The sequence below is a fragment of the Pezoporus flaviventris genome, unplaced genomic scaffold, assembly GCF_033815535.1.
Source record: "Pezoporus flaviventris isolate CSIRO_AGI_PZ_B2104156 unplaced genomic scaffold, CSIRO_AGI_Pfla_v1 ptg000066l, whole genome shotgun sequence".
NCBI lineage: Eukaryota > Metazoa > Chordata > Aves > Psittaciformes > Psittacidae > Pezoporus > Pezoporus flaviventris.
In genome coordinates this window covers 12,306,003-12,321,358 of record NW_026892614.1, presented here as the reverse complement: position 1 = coordinate 12,321,358, position 15,356 = coordinate 12,306,003, and the positions used below count along the sequence as shown (strand labels likewise).

The following is a 15,356-nucleotide window of genomic DNA, read 5'->3' as shown; positions in this document are numbered from 1 at the left end:
ATGAAATGCTTACAGCATTACTACTGGAATAAGCTTTGCCTTTTCTAATGGGGAAAGCTCTAAAGGGAAGGAGGTAATGGTAGCTGTATAGGAGATATTTTTTTGACATCACTGACATTCTAGGAACTGGAACTATCTCCCAGTGTCTGCAAAGAGAACGTGCTGTCCTACCCTGCCTTCCACCTGCATGGCTCTTACAACTGTTCAAATTCAGCTTCATGTTGCAGATGCCCACAGGCTCTGTGCAAGTCAACTCTGGGCCATTCCTAAATCATTTTAAGCACTTTCTTATGTGGAATAACCAGATGGCACTATTGTTGCTCCAATAAAAGGTGCTTATTTAGATTAAAACCCCACTTTGTTTCTGGAGACATAGGAGAAAGGGAGAAACTGACAAATATCCTTTATAATTTCAACTCCTCTCATAAAGAAACCCTTTTTTTAAGGTGTTACAGCAGTGTCAGAATATTTGAACTATTGGCCTGTGGTTTTTTCAGTTTTTGCCTTCCTAAAGACTGGTATTTTCTTTAGGACTTGTATACTTTCAAGTGGACCCTTGGAACTTAAAAAGACAATAATAATGAAGAATATAAGTTTCATGGAAGTAAAATACTATTTCCAATATGAAGGTAAGAAAGCAGAGGCAAACAGAGTGAAGTGACTTTCTACAGTCCCTTTAGTTAGGAAATAACATATGTAACGACCTGGAATCAAATTAAAATTGAGGTGGGTCTGGAGCTTGTCTTATTCAACACTCCACTACCTGCAAGGACACCTTCAAAGTGATAGCGGGTTGCTTAGGGCTTTGTCCAGCCAGACTTTTTATACCTCCAAGGATGGAGATCCCACTTTCCTTGAGCAATGTGTCCGCATGCTGCATCCTTCTGGATGTTTATCCCTGTACTGAGCTGGTGTTTTTGTCATTGTAGTGTGTGATTGATGCCACTGTGTGCCCATCACTGTGCACCTCTGGGAAGAGCCTGGCTCCATCTCCTCAGCCCTACTTGCTGGAGGCAGAAATCAGATCTTCCTGAGTTTCTTCCAGGCCAAACAAAGTCCCTCCATCTCACCATGCGCTGAAATTGTTTCCAGTTAGAAGCAAGTGTGCTTTTATTCTTGGCTAGAGTTATTCAGATTTGCCCATCCTTGTTTCCACATCAGGGATGGTAGCTTTTCAGGACTGGCATACAAGACTGTACTTTGCTTTCCTAAATTAGAGACTCTGTGTGCTGGTAGGAAGCCAGCAGGAGATGCTTCCTCTTTGGTGGGTAAGACAGTGTCAATCAGCCTACATGTAGTACCATGCTTCTGTGTGAATGAGTGGCTCCTGGCAAGTGTAGGTCCTGGGGCTCCTCTTGTTCACAAATGCTGTCTTTCCCAAAATGCTGCAGGCCCCAGCTCTTTTCTCTGCTTGGAAAGCTGCCTGCAGTTTGTGCTGCCTGAGCTGCCTCGGTCATAATGACTCCAATAGATGTAGCCTTATTTCCAAAGCATGCTGCTGTTATGAAAAGCATGAAAGGAGTGTTCATGTCTTTTTGAAAGGCAATGGGTGTTCTTTACAATTTATTCAGGTTCTTACTCTGCAAGTTAATTAATAGAAGCTCTACCCTGACAGCCTCTAAAAAAGAAGGAGGACGGATGACCTTGGTTGCATGCACTGTAAGTTTCTGTAGAACAAGAAACATTATAGCATCACTTTAAGGAGAGACGAGGCAAATTTCTGGCAACGGAACAAGCCTGAGTAAAACAAGCTGAATTTGCCTTGCAATCTTCTCTCCTCAGTATCAGATATGATTTTGCTCTTACATTTGTTCAAATACAGTAAAGTAACAACAAAATTCAGCAAAGGATAGGCCCTTAATTCACAGCTAGGTAAATGTGCCCTTTATTCTGCTTCAGTACAGATCATCCTTATCTATATATATGACATGCAGGTTCAGTAAGTCCAGGGACCATTGTGCAGCAGAACTGTAAAAGAACATTCATTCTGGTTTAGTTTTGTAATTAATCTGAGGTCCTTGGATCTAATCCAAGGCCATCTCAGTCTCTAAGCTTTTAGAAGAGTTGTTCCTATTTTATGCCAGCATGTGTTAAAGAAAATATTGGCCTCTTTTCCTGGAGCTGGACTTGTGCAATGCTTACATGTTAAAAGAATCCCACAGAGACCCCCACAGCTGCTTTGATTGCAAAAAGCCAAATGTTCCTATCTACCACACAGCAATGAACGGAGAAAAGCGCTCTGCAAACTGGAAGACAAGATGAAAGCATAGATGAGATGGAAGAGAACTTTGCCCCATATTCCTGGTGAGTTTGCAGGGTATCTTCCATAGCATCATTGCAAAGTTTGGTATCTGCAAGGTTCAGAGGAGCCAGTGAGCAGTCACTGGAAAGGGCATAACCCTTAATGACCAGCATGTATTTCAGTCAAAGTTAATGCTGCTTGCAGCAATGTTAGCAGCTCCTCTGTACATCTGCAGTTGCCCATCTGCAGCAGAGCAGCTCTGGCAGGAGGGACTTTTAAGGGCAGGGCTGTCACTTCCTGGGGTAGTGAGCAACAGTGAACCAGTTCTGTTGCCACAATGGAAATACTGCTCTACTGAATCTAGCTTCAACAGGGCCCTCAAGACAAGAAGAGCCTGTGCAAGGTTAAATGGCTGTAGGGAGGTGAAGTCTCCAAAGCAGCCACAGTCCATGCTGCATACCATAGCCTTTCATTTCTTGCTGCAGTGAAGTCTCAAATTTGCAGTATACAGCATATTTGTGGAAGGCTGTCTGTATCCCTCATGCTACCACAAACCTCTTCTCTCTCCAGGAAGGTGATCTGGGTTTATGTCAGCTCACACAGCATTTCAGGTAGTTTCTCCTTTCTACAAAAGAAAGGAGGCTTTTCACCAAGATGAGCAGGAAGTAGCACAGAAGCAGCGAAATGACTCCTCACAGTTTCACAGGTGCTGAAGTCTGACCAGCTTTTGGCTGACAACTAGGGAAAAGATGAGAGATACTCTTTCTTTGCCTCCATTTGCGCTTAGGAAAGATCTTGAAAGATCTAACTTCAGTGAGACTGGCAAATTGAAGGAGACACAGGAGGTAGAAAAAAGATGACCCCAAACTGACAGTTCATTCTCTCCTCTGTGATTCATTCCAACTTACCCACCTGACCTGCAGACAACCCCTTCCAGGAAGAGGGGGAAAAATCCCTTTAAGGGACATTTTTCTCTGAATAGAGAATGCTCAGTCATCTAAGGTTTCCTGCCTCACTGTGTGTGAGACTGCAGTCCAGAATGGAAATAGGCCTGTCATGGCAGGGATGGTGAGTAGGGTAAGTTATCTGCTACTGAAAAAAATGGTATCTCAAAATGAAGAAAAAACAGAAACACATTAAAAGAAAAAAGGAATCTGCCAGCTCAGACATGAACACAAGAGATTGTCCTTCTCTGAGAAAAGTTACCTGTGTTGTGTCTGTTATCTCAGTAATGTCTGAACTATCTCAAAGGGAACACAGGAATGTTAGCATATAAATAAGAAAAGAACAAAATGGTAAAGCTTTGTGCGACAGAAATCAGAAACTGGGAGTTTTTCATACCAACACATAGTAGTGACGGTCCTTTGCAATAGCCCTGTTTGACATCAGCCCCTAGGTGTGGTCTCTCCTGGGTACATTCGCCAGGAGCTAGCTGGCCATGAAAGCTGTCAGGCTAACAGCCAAACAGACCTACCTCCACCACAGTGGCCTTTGGGGAGGTGGCTGGAGCTGGAAGAAATGCATGGAAGTGGAACTGTTCCTCCTTTTAGTTCATTAAAAAACCCAGAACAAACAAGAAGATGTTTTGCTTCCTCTCCCCTTCCTGGATATGGGAGGAGAGAAACAGAAAATAAAATCTAGTTCAAAAGGATAACAGATTTTCAGCTCCAGTGAATCATCACTATCATGAATGTCATTATTCTTACTTAATGATGCATCTCAAAGAAACTACTAAGTGTGTACATTGCCTTCTCTTAGTGCACATCCATACATGGCAGAAAGTAGTGAATAATCTAACCAGTCTTCCTCAAATTTAGAAGCTTGGTATTTAGAAAACCTTGCAATACTCTGAGCTTATACACACAAGCTATAACATTTCTTGTACCATACTATATTTTGCTCCATCTTAACACAGTTCTGCAACAGTCAGCAAAGAGTCTATTCAGAGATCTTCCCAGTAACACATTTTCCAAACTAAATTCATTTTCCAGGGTAATTTTAAAAATAAGCTATATTCCAAGCTGTTAGAGGACTTTTTTCTTTGAATTAATTTCACTTTTTGTTCTCCAGCAGGAAGCCCCATTGCAGAGTATTCCCAAGACTCCTCATTTACATCCAAGATCCCAGCAACACTGCGGAACCTATACCTGAAGATGTGTGATACTGAATCACACCCCCAGCAGACTGACCTAACCTACATAAACGTATCACTAAAGGTAACTACTTCCATCTCCCATCTATCAGTCAGCACACAGAGGAAACATTAATCTTTAAGGCTCTCCATTTTTTTTCTTGAGAATAGTTCAGCAATTTGGATCTGCAGCAACACTCAAGTAGCTATGGAAAGATGCAAACATAGCTTAAGTAATCACTCAATTGCTAAGACTACTTTTTTTTTCTCATTCTCTAGTCAGTTCTCAAGCCCCCTTTAGTTGATGAAAATACAGTTGTCCCTTGGGATTTAGAATTACACCACATGGAACAGATGCACAAAAAATTCCTTAGCTGCTGGACTACATTGTCATACAAAGCACATGCCAATTCCCTGAACCACTGCTCAACTCTTAGACAAGCCATTTCTTTTTCTAACCATGATAACTCACTATGGTTAGTAAGTGATTCAAGTGGAGAGGAGCAAACACTGTGTCATGGCAGTGAGAAAAGCTAAATCTGTTCATCCCATGGCTGAATTTGCCCCTTTCTGCTACCAGGCAAGGGTGACAGATGAAACACTGTGTTAACTTGATGTAATTAAAAGATAGACCTGGGAGGGGACAGTACAAGCGACAGCTGTCAAAACATAGTTCAGGCACAATATTTAAGCCTCTTATCAGTGTTTATTCATTCAAAGGTTGTTCTAGTAGAGAAGAGCTTGTGTACAGATGCACATGCTTGTCTGTACTTGAGAAGACAAGCAGCCCTCACAGGCTTCTCATGGAGCTGTGCAACTCTTTGGTTCTGGTTGCTAACACACCAGCTCAGTACTTTGTGTCTAAGCGTACCTCCAGTCAGTGTTTTCTGTTATGCATCACAGAAGTGAATCCCAGAGATTCTTTCCTTGGTGGTCCTGTTTCTCCATCCCAGTGATACCCAATGGGCTTAACTCAGCAGAAATTGTCCCTTTAGATACTTTCAGCTTAGCCAGTTTCTGGCTTGACAGTGCTGCCTTTGTAGTTAAATAGAAGTACTACAAATGAAAAGTGTTTGGCTAGATTTTACTCTCTGTAGCAGGGATGGTCAGGGAAAACAGTGCCCTGTCTTACAATGATAGTTTAGCTGATTCCTTGGCAGCCTTCAATTGGCAAGATTCATCCCAGTTTCTTCAAGCATGGTTTCTTAAGTAGTACTGCAGGTTTTGATCCAAATTGAAAACGAGTCTTCTACACTTCAGCCCAAAGGAACAAATTCCAGTGCCTGAGCCATCTGTCTGGCTGTACTCACAGGGAATGCTTCCAGGTACCCTATGCAGCCTGATACAGAGAAGCTATACGTGATCCACTTGCAAATTGCATGTGGCTCAGCAACCACAGGTTTGCCATTCCTGTTACAGTACTGCTCTGTCACAAAAAAACCAAAGGTCATCCTTAGATGGGTGAAGCTAAATGTCATACTAAGCTATATATAAATAGATTAAAAGAAATTTATAAAACTTCTGCTCTGTGAAGTGCTGTAAGACATGGTCTGGATTAGTGCATCCAATTTTGGTAGTCCACTTCAAGGAAGAGATCTAGAGAAAGTGTGCAGCAGGGTATGATCAAAGGGATGGGAGAGATTTAATCTGTGAATGAGAAGGCAGAGGAAATTGTAAACTTCACGTACACTGCAAAGCAGGGGACTGACTCTTCCCGGTGCCTGTTGCAATAGGACAGCATTAATGGCTTCAGTGAACAAAGGAAATGCAAATGGGACGCTAGGAAAGCTTTCTAGTGGGAAGCTTAGTTCAGCACTCAAAGACTGCCTGAGGAGGATGTGGAGTCTCCATCAGTGGGGTTTTTTAAGAAGAGATTAGACAATCGTCAGGTCAGAATAGTTAGGGAGAGTGGCTTCAAGGAGTTCTCATAGTCTCCTACGATCCTGTTTTTACAGTTCAAGAAGAGATTCTTTTTTTGTTTGGTTTAGCTGCAACTGTCTGTTTCAGACTCCTGCTGGCAGGGATGGCATTTGAGAAAAGTTATGTGTAAAACGCTTCAAAATGGATGTTTCTGCATTTGCTTTGCATACTACTGTGATCACCGAACCCCCCCAAACTTTGATGTGTTAATCACCAAATAGTGTTTTTTTGTTTCAAAACCTGTGAATCTGTAGTGGAAGAAGGGATGGATGTTAGGCATAATGAAACCTTAATCCTAGAAGCTCCTGAGTGGTTTCCCTTTGATTTTGTAATCACAATAAGGTTTAGCCCCACATACATAAACACAAGTATGATACAAAAGGAATTAATTATATGCTTTTATAGCACAGAAAGTTCATTTGAGCACACAGCATTTATGGTTTTCCTCACAAAGATCTCAGTTCCATAAGTCTCGCTCATGCTGGTAAGCCCCTTAAAACTGAAGGTACATACCCCACAAAGGAAACAGCACAGCTTATCAGGAGTCAGGACTATGAGATTTGCAAGGCCAAGGCACCAGTTCATACCAGTAAACTACTTCTCTTGCTTGACATCCTTGTAACTACTGGCAGCTGGAAAAAGGAAGGTGTTATCTGGAATGAAAATCAGAGATTAGGCAAAATTTATTTTCCTGCTGCCAATGAAAACACCAACACAGGAGTCCATATTTAAAAAAAGAATGTGTCAATATGCGGATATGCATGTGTTATCTTTTAACACTGGGTGTTCCCTGCTGTTGTATGTAATTTGTAATAAAAATGATCTGTTGCCATCAATGACTTACGTATCCAGTCTTGCTTGTGCTCCACTGTTACATCTCACAGTTCCTATTTTCAAGGAAAATTTAACATTTTGATATGTATTTCTTAAGGAAAGCCCCTGCTGTACTTTTCCCTTAGCGTTTTATTTTCTTCTGAACTTTTGACCTAATTATATAGAGATTTTAGGTTACCATATTTAAAACATGTGTAAAGACAAAGTCTCAGCTGAACCTTTCTCATCATTCATTTCCTACATCTCTTCCCCTAGGCTCCACATTAGATTTCAGGGTTTAAATTTTTTGTACATGACAATACAAAGTGAGTCACTCTTTGGAAACTCTTCCTGTGATACAGGAGTTGTAGTGGTAGTGTGATGTGCCTTCACAAAGCATGGACCAGGGGAATCTCTGTTTTATGATTCCCGTTTGCCCATGCAGCACACATTTCAGCACACATTATATGCTGAGCAAGAGATACTCTGGTCTTAAAATATAATTCCCACTTATAGCTGTGGGCATTAGATGAAATTAGCAGGTGGCAAAAAGTTCAAAGTAAATGAGAGATTCTTGATACTATAATACACAGTTAAGCTGCAAAACATCTTAACAAAGGAACACATGTAAAAAATATATGTGTATTAAAAAAGGGCAAATTTGCAATGAAAAAATCTGTTAAGGACTCTTGACTACAAAGGAAGTGCCTTAGGAACACTGTCTTAGTGAGTCCCTGAGCAAAAAATACCTGGATCTTGGGAGAGTATCCTGGGGAGGGATCACTGCAGGCTTGCTCTGTTCTTATACTTCTTTCCAGGCTCCCCCATTTGGCTATCACTGGTGACAGGACAGTGATTAGGTGAACCTTTCTTCTGCCCTTGCATTTTCTTATGCAGAATTGCCTGCAGGTGATGATACGGGATGGACTCTGCGCCATGGTTTCTGCAACAGGCCTGCCTCACACAGTTTAACTTCAGACAGACAAACAGGTCTCTGCAGACCTATTTAAAACACAGTGCAGAGAAAAATCTAGTCCTTTCAGTTAGATGGCTGCCTACCCTCCTGATGCTTGTTTTTGACTCTCCTGCCTTCTCCTCTCTCTCTTACACAATGAATACTGGGGAACAAAAAGTGGAGCCAAAGCAAACGTCAACTTAGACCAAGAGTTTGGCATGGAAGACTTGACAGTGAGGCTTCTGAATTTGTGAGCAAACACCTACCAGATTTTCAAAAGCACTGGTGGGATGCCTGCTACCTCAGCCTACAAACAAGCCCAGCCTTGAGATGAGGAACCTGGTCCCTATCACTGGGGCAATGCTACATCACTTCCTTAGGAGATCAGTAGTGGAGAGTAGGCACCCACTTCATGAGCTAGAGGATATATATGAGCTCCAAATTGTTAACTCCAGAGATGAAAGCCAGTGAGAACAGGTAATGTAAGCGTCTGTTCCAAAGTCCATGAACTATGTTGTCTTTATCATGTTAGTGGAATTCGTTTGTCATATTATTCTGGGGATACTGTATTCAGCCTCAGAGCCCTGAGCCCTAGTCAAAGCATGCTATTTGGAAAAGCCAATTTCAAACCATTTCCTAAAGAACAAACTCTTATTTGTGCATATTTGCCCAGACTTAAAATGAATTCCCATATCTTGCAGACTTCACACAATTCATCAATTTCTCATGATCAGTCTGGGGAGGCGCAGAGGAAGGCTTATAGTACTTTCATGTTTTCTCATTAAAAAACACCCGTTGGTACGTTAATAAGACAAGAACATCTCAGCAGGACATAGAGTTATGTGACATTTCAAGGCTTTTGAAGAAAATGCACAGAAAGGAAGTGAACCCCAGCAGCCACAGCCAGCAAGAAAACCAGTAAATGAGCTTTTGGTGCAGAGAACAAAGAGGCAGGGAGCCAGGAATGGATAAAGAAAGTGAGATATGACAGAAAAGGGGAGATCATTCTGCCTGGGAGCCTCATTATTATTAACAGACTTGAAATAAGGAAAGACTTCAGAGGTCAAACTGTTCAGATGTGTCCACCTCCATTAGGCTAGGATAAAAACACAAAACCCCCCATTTGTCCTGTTCTTGTCAGTGTATTACACCCTGTACTGAGCCCCATTCTGAAAGGGCCGATCAAACTGGATACATTTATTGAGTGTATGGATTACATCCTGTTTATTTTTTAAGTTTTTGCTGCAGAGTAGGACAAAGATGGAGGAAACCATCTCTCATGATAGGCCTCTAGGAACTCCTAGATTTCCTTACAGGAAGGCAAACATACCGCATTTTTTTTTGCAGACATGCATGCCTCTCTTATTTGGATCTATCCATCTTCATGTGATTATCCTTCCCTTCTTTCAAACAACCTTCATCTGAGATCACACAAACCATGCCTTCATGGCTATCAGCAGTAGATCTTTCCCTTTGATGCTACTGCCATGTTGATCAGCATTTTACCACTGGGAGAAGCCATTAAGCCCACCAGACTGAGGGAGTGAAAAGCATCTGCAAATACTGGCTAGAAGTCTAAACACTGATTCTGGCTCATGCTCTGGAGCATGAGCAGCTGCTGGCAGCAAAGGCAAATAAATGCATGCTTTCCAGAAATAGGTATTAGTAGTGAAAAATTGGTTTTAAAAAGTAGATTCAGCTGTTCAAGGTTCCCTTTCCATGAACGCCATAGTTTGAGAAACAGAAGTTTAGTGTGCACCCAGCCTAATGCATTCCCCACCACACAGAACCTGCTTCACCTTTATTAGAAGGTTATCTCCCTTTAGCAAGATGAAAGCATAAGCCTTTAAATGTTTAATAGTTTTCACTTATTCCTGTATATTTGACAGCTATTCTTCCAAGTAGGCTCCATACTTTGTTAACATACTGAGTCTATTAATCCCATTTTGCTGAACTCACCCTCTCTCCTTTCACTTTGACCAAGCAGTTCAACTATCACAAGGTAGAGAAATATCTTAACATATTTTCTGTCATATGTCCCCCAGATCTTTTAGATAGATTTTCATTTTTCTTTGGCATATAACTTTGTGGGGGTGGGGTACTGTCCCATAAAACACGTGATATTGTTTCCTTTTTTTTAAAAAAAACCCTTGGATTTGTGTTTTTTTTTCATGGTGTAGGAATAAAATACTCTCACAGAGATGCCACACAGAATAACTAAATCTTCCAGTTTATTATACTGTTTTGGAAATTTTTAGTCAGCAAACCAGACAGTATGTTTTAGAAATACTGAAGTTTATACATATCCAAAACATTTTCCTCCTGATCTAAAAATATCCACACTTAGTGTCTGACAAAGGACAGGGTATTTTATTTGCGTGACTTTGTTAAACTGCCTTCAGTTTTTAAAACAATGTTAAACACCCACCTTAAGTTAATGTTAAAAAAATGCTTCAGTTCTATAACCTTATAAAACATACCTCAACAAACTTCAAGATATGTGAATACATTTTTTTCATAGAAAGAAAATCAGAAGCTGAAGTTGCTTGAGCCCACCAGAAAAACCAAACCAAAACAAAAAATTTAAAGAAACTATGTTGGTAAAAGGTGAAAATACAGAACTTTTAATTAGAAGATCTGGTTTAGATGTGTTTTTCCTCATAAAGAAAATCCCTACATAGTTTTGGGACTTGTGACCTTTTGGGGTTGTTTGATTTTCATAAAAATCAAGCATTTTCATTTATAAAAATCCTTTCATGAGGAAAATAAGCAATTCCCTGACCGGTTCTTTGAACCACCTTGGATTATCTATCCATATTTGTCACGTACAAGAAAGGAATGAAAAATATCCCACAGGTGGCTTCTTCCAAACTGACTGAAATATTAGTAGGCAGATGCAAATAATTAAATTGAGCTGATATTTATTGTCACTTCAACGTGATTAGGAATGTGTGCGTGCAGTAATGGAACTCAGTAGCCTTAAGGAACTGTTAGGAATATCCAGCCCAAAGCACACCCCTCACTTCCAGAAACCCCAAAGACAACTAGAAGAAAAAAGTACCATGAATGGGAGGCATTCTGAAATAGCATTCCTATATCAAAATTAAGTTGGAGGAAAACAGACTCCAAATAAACTTTCAGTAAGAACTCCCACAAATCCAGTATTATATTTGCAACAGAACTGCTGACAGTCATCAGAGCAAGTTTACAGTATGCTAGGCTTGCAGACCAGAACTACAGATAATAAAGTAAACATATTTCCAGCACAACTATAATCTGTAAAAAGAATTGTTTAGGTAATATCTGAGTTTGTTGTCCTCAGATACACAATCAGAAAATATTACTTCCTGAGCCAACTCTCAGAGAAAAAGTATTCACCTTTGTCTTTCTCAAAGTTATGCTAAAAAGGGATTATTATTAATAATGTTTTTCTAACAAGATTCCGATTTGCTGGATATTCACCAGAAATTGTCTGTAAATACCAAGCATGATACTGGTTTTGATGAGTAATCAAACTATAAAGTTTACTTAATTATTTTCTTTCCATTAAAAAAGAAGTGATGCTTGTGATAGTTTAAGGAAGCTGACAGTCTCTTCTTATCCAACAGGCACAATATGAACAGTAAGCAGAGAGACCAAATGAAGAAATTGCCTACAAGGGTGCCAGCTGGTGGAAGAACTTTTGGTAGTTTGGACATTTGAGCTAACATTTCCAAATTGTTTCCTATCTAGCACTAAATGGCATTATTTGCGTAATAAACTGGAATCCAAACCATGCTTATTGTCCTTCCAGTGGTTTGAGCTTTTTTACTGTCCCCTTTCAGATACCAAAAGCAGCCATTGCTTCCTGTGAGAAGCCACATTGAATATCCATTATTCAAATACCCTTGATTTTTCCTTGTAGCAATTTGAAATGGCTGCAGAAGAAAGTCCAGAGCACAGATACAATGAAGTTGGTTAAAAACAAGGAAGGCAAACACTGCACAATACCACACAATCTGCCCTAGAGAGCAGCACCTCTGGGAGGAGCTCCATGATGTCATTGTGATGAGCTGAAATAGGAGTATGGTGCTGTCCCAGAGACATAACACATCAAACAGCAAGAAGAAAAGTTGGGCACAAAAATATATTGGTCTCAACCACTGTGTGCTGACAGTACTGCCTCCCATTAAACTGCACTCTTCTGAAGAAATGTTTTATGTTATTTCCCTATCTTTGTTCTTTTATTTTTTAACTGTTGACACACAGGAAGTTTGCACTATCCAATGCCAGTTTCAAAAGTCATCTAGTTTACATTTTGAGTCCAGCTTTCTATGTGTATTGCCTGTCCTTCACACCTCTTTTCAATGCCTTGCACAATTTAAACAAAATTTTACAGTGTTGGTGATAAACAAAACAAAACAGGCCACTGGGTAAGGAAAGAAGATCACCAAGAGTGTGATGACTGAGGGAAAGGAAGTCAGGTGATCTCACATGTTAATGGACACCAAGGCAGACACATGGGAAAGTGAGACATTCCTAGTGCTCCAACCATGCCAAAGTCTTAACTGCTGCAATTGTAGTTCAATCACAAGAAACAAATCCAAGGTGCTCCCATTGGAACCAGACCTCAGTTTATGGTCACTGGATCATCACTGTGCCACTGAGGACATGTAGCAGGGGCTTCCACATAAAGATTCTTGATGGGTCTCCTGATGCCTGCTTGAAGCCTGGAGACAGCCTGTCAGTAGAACCAGCAGAAAGGGAGCATGCAAGGTTGTGCTACCATCCCAGCCTCCCGCCATTTTGTGGTCTCCCCCTCCCTCCTCCTTACGCCATGCCCTGGGAGCCTTTGGGACGGTCTGTGCTGCCCGAGTCTTAAACCACTAAAGTTCTTTCTTCTCCCAGGTGTGTCACTGCACAGTTGCACTACTGCTTTATGCAGATGGATGTACAATATATTTAAAGTAAATATTCATAATAAATATTAAGTACCTCACCGGTCAGACTCCTTGCAGGCAAAGATTTTAGTGCTATTTCATTATTTTGGGTGCTGCTTCACAGTTCTCTGCTGTCCTATTGAGTTCACCAGTCTGTCAAGGTGGCAAATCCCTTAAGGTTATTGAGGGGACCTCAGATGGAAAACTGGATGGCCCCACAGACCACAGGAACAGAGGAGCACCTCCATATCCTCTGAGTACGTGACATGAAAAATCAAAACATCAGATGTGTCCTGTAGTCCCAAAATGAGTAGAAGTGCTTTTCTTCTTTCACAGAACCTCCAGTGAAGGGAATTACTGCAATTGTCTCAACATAAACAAGCAGTTCCAAGGGCAGCAAAGATAATCAAACCTATTTTATGTGAACTGTGTTTTGTGGTTGGGCTTGCTGATATTTAATAGGATGGCAGGGCTGCACATATAACCTTTCAGCATTAGGGCATTATACTATTCTTCTCCTATGTGTACTCTTTGCTGCCTAAACCAGCACAAAACTGTACTGCAGGTCTTTTTCTTGTGGATGGGCTCTCTCTTCCCTCCTCCTTGGCTTCCTCCTGAAGCTAGTGGGATTATAACACCTCTGAGATCAGTGCTCTCCTGCTAATCTGCCTGAGCCTGTTGGTCCACCCCAAAAGTTGTTCACGGGGCTGGCAGGTATGATCCCAAAAGCCTTCTTGACTTAAAAAAATGCTGTAAGAAGACAAGATGGAAGCTTGCAGCTTCATTGAGAGGAAGAAGGTGCTCTTGTACCCCTTCATACTGCACTGAGATGTAAATAAGTCTACAAAGTTCCCTTCACTCAACTTTCTCCTGAAGAGGAAGAAGTAAACGATAAAGGTACACAGCACCAGATACAATTTCAGAATTCATTCTCAGAAAGCAGCATGACACAGCATTCATGGTCCCTGATGGGAAAACTCACTGTAGATTTTTCTACAGCCGCATCAATGGTGGTTGTGTTTTGTGGCTGCTGAGATAGCAAGGAGTCAGAACTGGCAAACCAGCTCACAGAGTCAGAAACCAAACCATCCTCCTCTACCACCCTGAAAGTACTAGACATTTTACAGCAGGATTGAATTGTTATTTCTCAAATAACTGAACAGGACTTGCAATTTCATAGAATCACAGAATAGTTAGGGTTGGAAAGGACCTTAAGATCACCTAGTTCCAACCCCTGCCATGGGCAGGGACACCTTGCACTAAACCATGTCGCCCAAGGCTCTGTGTCTTGAACACTGCAATTTCTGTCATTTGCCTGACTTTTCGTTGCTATCTACAGGCACACATCTTTGCTTGTACTTAAACAGTTCCTTCCTTGGCTGAAGGGGCAAGAAAAATTTCTTTGTAGTCTACATTACCCTGTTCTTCAAAAGCTTGCTAGTGTGATAAAAATCAAACCCTAAATAGCCGTTATTGAATGGATTGGCAGAAAGTGTCTATAGTATAATACAGTAAATCAGTATTTACTGTGTGACAGCGTGACAGATGCTCCAGAATTGTGGAAAACTCAAAAAGTACTGTATGAATTTTCTGACAGCTGTACGTACAGCTAAGGACTTTCTGTCCTTAGAAAGAACTGTCGTGGTTCAAACCCAGTCAGGTAACTTGTTCACTCACTCCCAGTGAGTGGTACCGAGCTGACAACAATTGAGGTCCATGTCCCCCCCCACCGGGGTTCTCCCCCACTCCCGGAGGAACGGGGAGGAGGATCGAAAGAGTGCAACTCCCACGGGTTGAGACAAGAACAGTCCAGCAACCAATGTACACAAATCACCACCGCTACTATCAACTACAACAATGATAAGGGAAAATAACAAGGGAAGAGAATACGATACCACCGGCAGGGAAGACGAGTTCCACCCGGAAGCCCGTGTCCTTCCGGGTAACTCCCAGTCACCCCCCACCCCGCCCATGACGTGCTGTGGTATGGAATACCTCCCTGGCTAGCCCGAGTCAGGCGCCCCATCTCTGCTTCCTCCTGGCTTCCCCTCCTCCCTGGCAGAGCATGAGCCTCACAAAGTCCTTGGTCAGGGTAAACATCACATAGCAACAACTGAAAACATCGACTTCACCAACACTGTTCTCAGGCTGGAAGTCAAAACACAGCACTGCACCAGCTAGCACAAAGGAAAAAAAAAAAAAAAACATGACTGCTACTGCTGAACCCAGGACATTATCCACCCCTTATTCCATACCATTCACGTCGTGCTCAGATCCCACATTTTCAATACACCATCGCTCTCCCATATATATACATCCATATACATACAGACCAAGAGGAAAAGATCATTTTCTTAGTGCATGGACCAATCCCTA

The 15,356-nt window shown here is 41.4% G+C and overlaps 1 protein-coding gene across 2 annotated transcripts in view; it reads left to right on the top strand.

The window, feature by feature from the left end:
* Positions 1-15,356, top strand: part of MAP10 (microtubule associated protein 10) — a 57,740-nt gene that overhangs the window by 22,240 nt on the left and 20,144 nt on the right. Inside the window, exons 2-3 of one of the 2 annotated variants that reach the window (XM_061471265.1) lie at positions 4,313-4,458; positions 11,670-11,834. In XM_061471265.1, coding sequence (XP_061327249.1) covers positions 4,313-4,458; positions 11,670-11,687 — 164 coding nt within the window. In that variant the 3' untranslated portion in view covers positions 11,688-11,834. Of the gene's footprint in view, positions 1-4,312; positions 4,459-11,669; positions 11,835-15,356 lie in introns of those variants that run through there. The other variant, XM_061471264.1, reaches the window with a different exon arrangement.